General features: G+C 31.8%; 1 protein-coding gene across 1 annotated transcript; it reads right to left on the bottom strand.

Moving 5' to 3' along the window:
* LOC113783886 (pleiotropic drug resistance protein 1-like) lies at nt 1–10,224 on the bottom strand. Its single transcript, XM_004506823.4, has 22 exons — nt 9,703–10,224; nt 9,188–9,308; nt 8,663–8,836; nt 8,411–8,570; nt 7,896–7,972; nt 7,503–7,556; nt 7,022–7,414; nt 6,355–6,636; nt 5,454–5,770; nt 5,082–5,242; nt 4,365–4,468; nt 4,102–4,273; nt 3,923–4,015; nt 3,660–3,784; nt 3,105–3,437; nt 2,454–2,744; nt 2,275–2,358; nt 2,050–2,183; nt 1,722–1,949; nt 1,266–1,437; nt 916–1,170; nt 1–556 (listed from the first exon to the last, which is right to left on the bottom strand). The coding sequence occupies exons 1-22, from the start codon at nt 10,005–10,007 to the stop codon at nt 293–295; spliced, it is 4,299 nt and encodes a 1,432-aa protein (XP_004506880.1). The 5' UTR covers nt 10,008–10,224; the 3' UTR covers nt 1–292.
* Between the last annotated feature and the right edge of the window lie 1,324 nt (nt 10,225–11,548).

The following is an 11,548-nucleotide window of genomic DNA, read 5'->3' as shown; positions in this document are numbered from 1 at the left end:
TTGATCAACATAACACAAGTCTTGATTTTCACATTACTTGAAATACACACAAAACATATTATCTTACTGCATTACATCAAACGATTCTATAAAAAAGAAATTGTCATAAGTGGAAGTCTCATCTTTAGTGTATTTTGTATTGTATACATTTATTAAAGAAGCTTCAACTTGACTCTAAGTAGGAAACAAAATTTGCAAGGCAAATACTGCATGAACATGAGGGACACAAGAATACTATTAGGATACGTGTAAGCTGGAAAAAAATGTTTGAATGTATCAATGATCCTTTAATTTATCTTTGTTGGAAACTAAAGACCTTAATTGATACAGCAAAAGTAAAAGCAAATAAGACTGCTATCCCAACAATCACAACTGCACAAACCCCTACAAAATCGTGTTTCATACCCAAAGCAATTCTTATAAATTCTTGCACTGTCAGACCATCCAAATCCTTCATTGGGGCTGTTATGTCTCCAAATTGTGATGAAAATAATCCATATAAGGTCCAAGCCACAGGATCTGCCCAAGCGTACCACCTCCACCACACAGGCATTTTCTGTTATAAAAGAAAATGTAAGTAAATAAAAAAAATTATAAGGCTTAATTGCAGTTTTAGTCCTCCGTTTTCACTCGCTCACGAAATTAATCCTTCCCTTTCTTAAAATCTGGTTTTTTGGTCCCTCACTCGTATTTTTGTCCACCTGAATGATTTCATATCAACAAATTTTATGCCACGTCAACAAAAACTTGCAGCAACGACACTTTTCAGTCCGAAAAATACGGGCAAGGGACTAAAATTATGGATTTTAAAATGGGAGACCAAAATTGCAATTAAGTTAAATAACAGTAAGCATCAACATAAGTTCTTCCATTCATAGACATTATTCAATGTATTTAAAGGTTGAAAATACTTACAGGTCTTGGAATGACAAATCCTGAAAACACATTCCAAAGTCCATAAAATGCAGCTGCAGTTATTGCAGCAATATGGTGATTTGGGGTGAATGCCACAGTCATCATGCCATAGAAGGTGAAGTAGCAAAATGTGAAGTACATGAAAAACAAGTACCAAAAGAATTTTGTTACTGTCCACTCAAATCCAATCATGGCATAAACTATGACACCATATGATACGGCTTGTGCCAAAATATAAGGTAGCTCAACTACAACCTGTAACAAAAAGAGAGTGAGTTATGTTACTATAGATATGTATATAAATCATAGTGTAAATACATTTGTTTTTTGTGGAATAATGATTTTATTACCTGTGCAACTGCATAGGGTAAAGCAGAATACATTCCAGCAGCTCTTTCTCTATAAAAGACAGTTCTTTCAACATCCACCACTGATTGTACCGAGGAAGAATTCTGTACCCCAATGAAGAGAACAGCACCATACATAGAACCAAGGGCATTATATAGGCCTTGTGATGTTGTGCTGGAAGCCACAAAAGGAATCATGATTCGAGTTGAAATATAAAATCAACTAAAGTACGTTTAGATAAACAACTTAATTAAACACATAGTCAATATGCATTTATTATATACATACATGCTTATGTATGATATAAGTAATTTATGAAGTAGACTTAAAAAATAAACTGAAAATACATTATGAGCTTATGATAAACTATATCCATACACTCTATCTGTTCATAAATTTTTTCAAATGGTTCAAACATTAATATGTCTTATTATTTAGATTTTGGAAGTTTCACTTACAATTTGCTTCCAAGGTTCCAAAACATTGTTCCAAACACCAATGCTATGAAAGTAGCAAAGTAAAATCTCACAGCAGTGTAATTTGAGTTGCGCCAATATGACAAATTTTGTTTCCACAAGCAAGCCAAGCATTGGATAAAAAATGGCTGTGAGTATTGAGTTGGGAAATGAAATTCCTTTGAACCAGGGATAGGTTTACCCAATTCTTCTATAAGTTGCTTATTTCTCCTGAACAATAGTGTAACAATCTTAGCCTATTTGAATTTGATTGTAGGTACTAACTACATTTAACAAATTCATATCCATATATTATATATTTTAGCTTTACCTATATAGGTCAGAATTTTTGTATATCTCATGAAAATCAACACCTAAAGCAAGTTCTTGTGCTGGACTTGTCACTTCCAACATCCATGTTGCAGGGTTATATCCATCTTTGATTTTACTAACTCCTTCAATGCTCTAGACAAAGGGAAATATAACGAAATAATTAAGTAAATACTTCAACAGTTATGATTGTCCACTTGAAATAATACTTGCATCAATATCCAACCTCAAAATAGTTGATCAAGTGACACGAATAACGACCCAATGGCCCAACATATATTTCTTGTCCTCCGCGCTTCAAGAGGAATAACTAGAATCACATGTAACACATATCAAATTCAAATCCACACGACAGGAGAAAATAACTTTTAAAACACGTCTTCATTTCATTATATCATTTCTTACGTCATCAAAAGCTTCAAATATGTCAATATTTGGTTGATGGATGGTACAAACAACTGTTCTTCCTGTGTCAACTGTGTTCCTAACGGTTCGCATAACAATTGCAGCAGCTCTAGCATCTAAACCAGATGTAGGCTCGTCCATGAAAATTATGGATGGATTGGCCACTAATTCAACTGCAATAGTCAGCCTCTTGCGTTGTTCAGTTGAAAGACCACTCACACCAGGCAAACCAACTAGTGAGTTCCTCAATGGATTCAACTCCACTAGTTCCATGATTTCCTCAACGTATATCTACAACCATTTGTTAGATTCAAAAGTATGAATAATGAGTATAAGTTCAAAAAGCTAGATATTGTCTAAATTAATAAATAGCTCAAACTTTGTAATAAAGACAAGTGAAATGGTGAAGGCCTTGAACCTGACAAAAGAATATGATACAAACAGACTAAATAATAATGCAAGACTTCTAATCCAAATTGAATTGGGAACTAATCTTCAAAAGCAACTATAAGAAACTAATCTTAAGAGATAATTTAAGATACACTAACATAATGTCAAGATGTTACAAGATATTTCATATATCCTAACAACGACCTTAATAAAATATGTAATAGGGAGAATCATAAAGTGTCTTGAGCAATAAGTACTAACCTTTCTGGTATTGGAATCAACTTCTGTGGGTAAACGAAGCCATGCGGAATATAGTAAGGACTCATGGACAGTAACATGAGGGGAGTGGATATCATTCTGCTCACAATAGCCAGAGATTCTAGCAAATGTATCTTGATTTTTAGGGTAGCCAGAAATTTTTATGCTCCCATCAATATGACCCGTAGTTTTCCTACCAGCCAAAACATCCATCAAAGTAGTTTTACCAGCTCCACTGACACCCACCAAGGCTGTGAGAACACCGGGCCTAAATGCACCACTAACACCCTTCAACAGAACTAACCTGTCCTCGATTATACCTTGGTCTTTCATTTCCTGTCAAGTTTTTGAAAAACAATACACGGCAACAATTATGGTCTCGGTGTCAAGGTTTTTTATGTCTCAGTGACCATATCTTAGCTGTGATTTTGGTCGCGTCAACTTTATTTAACCGTGAAATTTTCTACAATATCAACAATCGCAAGGCAACTATAATTGGAATTTTAAACCTTGATTATCGAAACCGAATGTTAATAATAACTTTGAAAAATGACTTACTTGTGGCGTGTTAACGGAGTATTCAATTTCATCAAATGTGATAGAATATGGTTCAAAAGGTAGAACCATTCCCCTTTTCTTCCCAGTACTAGAATCCATAATAGCATTAGATCTCCCAGAATTTTCTGCATGACCAACACAATTAAAGTAGTTATTCAATACCTAAGCTCATGTTCTTAGTCACCATCCAACTGTCTCAAACTGTTTGAAAATAGTATGCATGCATTGAAATATTCATGTGAGATATAAATAAGATATATCACCTAATTGTTGTAATTCAACTTCTCTATTTTTGTCATTTGGTGTATTACTACCTTCTGATTCTTCTGTTATTGTTGCTTGTTGCTTGTTATATGCTAAAAAAATACATGTATATATACATATTAGTAACATTTTGCATCACTGAGAATCTTAACAAATATCCAAATGTAAAGATACTCACGACCAAGGTAAGTGAGAGCAATAGAGTATATAATGTTCCAAAAGAACATAAATCCTGTTAATGCACCAACTCCTATCCAATACCAATATGCATGTGTGAAGAAGTTACGATACTCCAAAACTTGAATTCCCAATGTCGTATTTTGATTTCCCAGTCCAAAATCTGGGGCAACCTATATTTGAAAACCAGATGAAATTAGACCTACATATTATTGAACAAAAAAATAATATATTATATTGTTATAAGGTTAAGAAATTAATTACATGGTCCCAACTGTGTCCAAGGAATTCATTCACCACTACAGCATTTTGTGCATACATTAAAGGTGAAATCCAGTAACCCCAACTCCACCACTTCTTAATATCATCTGATTCATTGCCAATGAAAGGAAAGATGCATTAATATAAATCTCCATTATATGATAACTTCAAAAAGTATGTGAGATGTAACACTATGAATTTCAATCAAGGCCAACTCAAGCATAAGACAATGCAAACTTTTTCTTTAGGTCCACCAACGTATACCGTTATATGCAATTAGTATTATTAAAACTTTTATAATTAGTTGAAATTATGTAGTTATAACAAGTATTGGGGTGTAAGAACTTACCAAACAAATAATTTGATGATCTCGGAAATCCAATCCAAACCAATTAAATTGGTTTGGTTTTTTCCCATTAGTTCGGGTATTAGTTTCACGTCATTCAAATCTAGACTATTTTGAAAAATATATATTTTTCTCAGATTTTTTAAAATAAGTTTCTTAATTTTTGAGAATATCGATCTAATTGAACCAAACCAAACCAATATGGTCTCTTATTCATTGGTTTGGTTCAGATTTCCTGAAAAAATATTGTGCAAATCGACAACTATGTTTGATAGGTTCGAAACTGATATGTTACACCCTTAACAACAATAGTATACTATTTCCATTTTCCATATTGAGAATGATGTTCTACTCTTGTTTGAGTGTCAACTCACTTTTTGCCAAAACGAATCCACCCGATGCGACAAATATTAGAAGTACATAGAATCCAGTTATGGTACCAACAACATAGTCTCTACAAATTGCTGCAATAGATCGGAACAATCCAGAAGCTGTCTGGTTTATCAGTAACAGCAGCAAAAACTGCTTTAAACATCTGCAAAAATAAATCAATAGACAATTCAAACCATAAATAACACTTCAAGAAAACCATATACCCCTCCTCAAAAACTATAAGCAAAAAAGCACATGTATCTGGTCTAAATCTAGACCAGACACATATACCTTTTTGCTTATATAATTATATTTTCTTTCAGGGGGAGTATAATACACACATTGTTGCAAACAAGTAATAGAAGCTTATTTACCTCCAAACATTTGAATCAAATCCAATTGGATAGTAGGTGATGATTACCCAAATAGAAGCTTCTATCAATGTAACAGGGATTCTGATGACCCATGTGGGAATAGCATATGCCCATGCAGGATAAAATAAGTGGTCTCTTTGCTTGAAGAATGTTGGAAGCTTTACAATGGTCATTGTAAGCTCAATAGTTCCATTGAACATTAGCATTATTAATGAGAAAAATAAAGCACCAAGATAAACTATTCCACCATCCAATGAATCTTTGTGCATATTAGTTCGTAGAAAAAGTGTCATAGCAATTGTTGCCGTTGCAGAAAGCTAAAAATCATAAAGAGAAAAGAAAATTCAAAAGTTGAACCATGCATGCAAAAATTTAAAATTAAAATAAAATCAAGTGTTAGTCTCTGTAATATTTAATTTATTTTTCAAGTAGTACTTTTATGATATGAGCTAATATGAAAAAATAATATATTCCATGAACTATAATGAGGAAAGAATTATATTACAGGGACTAAAACATAACAATTAAGACAAATTATGGAAAATTTCAAGACATTAAGAAAAGAAAAACTTTTTTTTGAAACTCTAGGAGTCAAAACCTATGAAGCATTGACACAACATTAGATACAACAAAGACATTGATACGTCGACATCGATAATATTTTTGAAAGAGTATAAGTAATTGAATGTAACTACATGTATCGGTATCGTGTCAGAAATTGAGACGTGTCAAACATAGGACACACCTTCGATCTAAAGTGCTACATAGGCCAAAGCTGGACATTAGCATAGATTGAGGGACTAAACATATAATTAAACAAAAAAATTAAGTATATGATCAATTATCCAGCAATTATAATTAAATAAAAATTATTTATCATTCAAATAACTCTAGAACTCACTTGAAACAACTTGCTGATGTAAATAAAAGAATTCTTTTTCATAAGCAAATACTCTCTTGAGAAATTAGCCTTTAAAAGTTCCTTCTTGTCAACACCATATTTTTTAGTGGTTAATGCAGCTGGGTGATTCTTAGACTTGTCAAATGGAATTGCAAGCTCATCTCCAATTCTCCTCCCAACATGGAATGACTGAAATGCCTCAGCAAATTGAGTAACAGTTACAAACCTGTATGGTTTTTCTCTGCAAACCCAATATTGCTCTTGATCCTTCCTTGAAGTTACCTGCAACAAGAGACATATTATACATAAACTCAATTTCAATTAACTTCTAGCTTTCATAAGCTTCTCAATTAAAATGATTTAGAGATTATTTTTCAAAGACTTTTCAAAAAAGTATAATCTATTTTGTTTTTGTTTATCGTAATGAAAATCACTTAATTTAGAAAAAATATCAATTATCAGAAATAATTTTATTAGAAGTTACTCAAAACATTATCTCATTTTAAGCAGTTTCAGATTTTCATTTTTAAAAAAATGTAAGAAACAGATTAGCAATTCCTAAAAGTGATTTTTCTTTAAAAATAAGTGATTTTTTGTTAAAAAAGACGTAACAAACGGATACTCACATACATAATGGTAATAAAAAATATTAAAACTTTTGACTTACTTCTTGAAGGAAGTCAGCAACAGCTTTCCTATCAGGACATTTGAAACCAAGAGATTCAAAGAATTCAAGAACATGTTCAAGTGGTCCTTGGTAGACAATTTGACCATCAGATAAAAGAATAATGTCATCAAAAAGTTCATAAGTCTCTGGTGCTGGCTGTAACAAAGAGATAACTGCAGTTCCACTAAAAATGTGAATAGATTGTCTGATAGATTTCACAATTTGAAAAGTTGTGGAGCTATCCAAGCCAGTAGATATTTCATCCATTAATAGAACTTTTGCTGCTCCAACCAACATCTCTCCTGTTGTAACTCTTTTCCTTTGTCCGCCCGAGATACCTCGCCGCATTCCATCCCCCACAATAGTATCACTACATACATCCAACCCCAAGATCTGCAAAATTTTATTTTATTGTAGCTAAATTTTTCGTCAATAATTCAACTTTTTTTTGGCACTAAAGAACCTTATTCTCTAGTATTACCTTCAGCATATAATCTATTACCAGACTTTCCTCCTGGCCTCCAGCTGCAGCTGCCTGGTATATCAAAAGTCAATGAGATGCACACATACGCCCTCCGGTCATTACAGTAAACGAAAATAACTACTTTTTCTCAGTTATTAAGAAATTCAGTTAAATTCAATTAATTTCCTAGTTTTCATGTAAAATATAAGTCAAATTTACTAAATTGTCTCTTTTTAATGTTAAACACTCAACTATCCGAATTAAATGAATGGTATATTAAGAATAATAGCATTAAATGGTTCAAAGCTAGTTAATTTTTGTTTATAATAGTGACCAAGATCTGAAACCTTTACAAATACAGGTTCTTTTAGTTCAATAACAAAGATTTTCAATATGTAGTTTCTTTCTCACCTTCATGAAGACATCAATATCTGGTTCTGGTTTGATCTTTGCTTGTTTTTCTCTTCTAATCAACTCAGATAGCAAATCTATGAATCACAAGACGATATTAACCACTAACAAATTACATTAAATTAACCGAAAAAGTTAAAAGGGTGGCTCATTGCAGGAGACTACCACGAGGTAGCGTCTGGAAAGGGTATATATGCATGCAGCCTTACACCCTCACAAATGGAAAGACTATTTTTAGGATTTGAACATGTGACCTCCATATCACAAGACGATAATAACCTTTACCATGCACCAAGACTTCCCATGGTATGATGCAAAATTAGATATGAAAAAATTGATATGATGTACAAGAAAAAAGGAAATTGGATCCTCTACATTTACAGTATGGTGATGGAGCTATAGAGGCCATTAGATTTTGAGGAAAAAAATAAAAAATTTATGTTTCTATAGTTGTGTCACTATATTGCTGTAGAGGATCCATCCAGGTCCAAAAAAGGGCAAGGGAGTGGCTATACCATAACGCGTTCCAACTCCTTGGCACCTTGCTGAGAAAGCCAAGGTTTCTCTTACAGTCATTTCTCCAATATGAACATCATTTTGGCTAATATATGCAGCAGTTCTCTGAGGTACAAATTCTTCCATTCCATGTCCATTATATGTCACTCTACCAGATACCTAGAGGAAATAATGACATCCATATATGTTAAATGAAAAGTAAATACCATTTTTAAATTTACAATTAAGGAGAACATTGAATTTATTTTCACCTTGAGAGTTTTATCAAGTTTTCCTGCTAAGGCCAAAAGAAGTGTGGTCTTTCCAGAACTTGGAGGACCAAGAAGCAATGTCATCCTTTGAGGTTTGACTATTCCACTAACATCTTTAAGGATAGTCACATGTTTCTTTTTGGTTGATCGAATATGAAAAAAGCTAAGGATATTCTATAATACCAAAAAGAGAAAGATTGTGAGCGTGAGCTACATATTAGAACAAAGAGACACTACTAACAAAAACTAGGGACAATATGGGTTTGTCTAATATGAACCTCTTACAAAATCCATATTAGACACCCGTATGACAATATATATGTTTTTAGTCCTATAAAATTCGAACGTTCTAATTTAGCTGTATCAAAATTTTATTCATTTTTAGTCCTATGAAAAACAAAAGGTGCGTGTTTTTTATAAGTGTTGAGGAACAATCCTAATTTTATAGGATTAACAACATATTTTAACTTAAAAGTCTAATTGAGAAACACAATTATATGATTTAGAATGTGTCCAAATAATTACCTCCACTGCACCAATAGTAAAGTTAGTGAAAGAAGGCAAAGCTCTACTTCCTACATAAGCTTCTGCCTCAACAGTTAGATGCTCATAACGAACTTCAACTGTTGGAACATCAATCCCAACTCTAGAAAAAAATTATATCAACAAATATGTCAGAAAACAAAAAATAACTCAATAAGTAATATTTAGTTATTGACAAATGAAAATAATATGTAGTAAAGGAAGAGGTTGAAAGTGAGAAATATGAAGTGACATGAACAACATGAGTGTGAGAATATAATTAAGAACTGATAGCTAATACATAACTGAGAATATTAAAAATGTTTAAAACACAGTATTGATATTAACACAGACATGGATTATAATTTAAGAAGAAGTGGTTGAATATAGCTATATATCTCGGTGTCTATCGATGTCAAACACTGACATGTGTTGAACATCAAACGTGTCTTCAATATGAAGTATCAGTGCTATATACATTAGAAAAGATGCAAGAACAATGCATCACAACTCACTACCTATCAATTCTTTCCTTGAGCCTCAATAAAAAATTCTCATTGTCATTTTCATTAGCATTGACCAGCCTGTTCAACAATTCCTGTCTTTCTTGAAATCCAAGTTTAGTTACATCAATCTCATTGGCTTCTCCATGTGATGTGATCAACAACCCTTTCCTTACACGATTGTAAGTAGGTAGTTTTTCAAGTGCAGCCCATTTCAAAGCTTCCTCATCATCTTCATCGTGCCGCGAGGATCTCGAAAAAACTGTAGAATTATTCCCTCTTAGACTACTACTTGCTCTGTATATATCACCTCCATCCATTGCTACCACTCAACACAACCACCAAAAGACAAACTTTTGTAACTAGCTTAAATTTAAGTGCTACTAGTACTAATAACAACCTTCACAATCCATGAGTTTGTACTTGTAGCAATGTTTTCCTTATATGAAACTAAGAAAAAAAACACTAAAGGATATGAAAAGGAAAAATGGGTTGTTGTTGATGTATTTTTATTTAAGCTTTCTTAAAATGAGAGTGAATAGAAGACATAGCTTTTTATACCTTGATAGTAATAGTTATTTTGGTGAAGAAAAATATACTTAGTCAGAAAATAAAAAATAATAAGTAGTTTTTAACATTTGTCTAGTTATTCTATTTATCTGTAATTATTATTTTAGAAAATATTAAGAATTAACTAGACTTATTTTGATAAAATATTAAGGATATTATGAATGTTATTTATTATTTTTATTTACTAAATTATTACTCAAGGGGCTAAGTAGTAAATTCAGGGATGAAATTGATAATTTTATCCTTTAAGACCTTTCAGTCTTTGTGCTTGTTTGTCAAGTTTTACACGTTTACTTTAAATCATAGTAAATTTTTCTCATCTAAGTAAAAGTTTGGTTTTGTAGATTCTATAAAATCGCGGTAAAAGCATGGTTGGACGCAAATACCCTTTGACGCAAAGTCAAACATTTCTTTCATATTTTGTGCTAAAAATAAATAAATAAAGTAACTCTAATATTTTGTTAAAAAAAGATTCTTGGTGATTGGGTCTCTTCAGTTATTACTTCTTTCCCATTTAGGGTGGGTGTGTTGTGTTGTATTAGGTTGGAATAATTCCTTGTAATTTTTATACATAATATTTTCTTTTTTGCGATTAAAAAAAATTATAATTTACTTTAAAATATAGATGTTACTTTTGCTGTTGTTCTCACATGTTTACCTATACAAAAGTATTTTAGATTAAAATTACTCCTCCTAGTTTATTTATTGAAGAATTTAATTAAGTGAAATTAATGTGTATCTCAAAAGTGTCATTGAAAAAATGATTTTCACGAGAATAAAATTTTTATTAAAAATAACACCTAGATATAAACATTTTTAGATATTTTAAGAATGATATTATTAAAAATGATGAAAGTAGTTAAACTTTTTTTATTTATTTGAGACGGTTGAATATAAATATTTTTTATTACATTCGAGACTGGATGTTGGGTATGGGAATAAAAGTTGGGACGCATATCAGTTATGTTAATGGTTATAGTTATGCTGGCTATTTTTGTTACACTTTCAAAGGGGTTTAAATGGGTTGGTACCACACAAAGGAATGTATATTATGAGGCCAAAATATTACAAAGAGACATATGGTTATATTAATATTAATCATTTTAAACTCAAAACCTTGCATTTATGTGCGAATTATTTTATCATTTTCATCTATACAAAAACAAAAATATTAATGCATTACACGTTGAAACCAAAAATTTGGATGTAGTTGGTTGAAATTGAAGTATTTGTTCTTCAATCTTATCCAAAGAATAGTTAGAAATATGCTGCATTAATTTTTTTTACTTAG

The sequence above is a fragment of the Cicer arietinum genome, chromosome 6 (assembly GCF_000331145.2).
Source record: "Cicer arietinum cultivar CDC Frontier isolate Library 1 chromosome 6, Cicar.CDCFrontier_v2.0, whole genome shotgun sequence".
Taxonomy (NCBI): domain Eukaryota; kingdom Viridiplantae; phylum Streptophyta; class Magnoliopsida; order Fabales; family Fabaceae; genus Cicer; species Cicer arietinum.
This window is presented reverse-complemented; position numbering and strand designations above follow the sequence as displayed.

Coding starts and splice junctions, on each gene's coding strand:
- LOC113783886 (XM_004506823.4), bottom strand. CDS start 10,007: ATGGATGGAGGTGATATATACAGAGCAAGTAGTAGTCTAAGAGGGAAT. Junction 3,438..3,659: donor ACTCCGTTAACACGCCACAA/GTAAGTCATTTT, acceptor AAAACTTGACAG/GAAATGAAAGACCAAGGTAT. Junction 1,438..1,721: donor TGGAACCTTGGAAGCAAATT/GTAAGTGAAACT, acceptor TGTGGCTTCCAG/CACAACATCACAAGGCCTAT.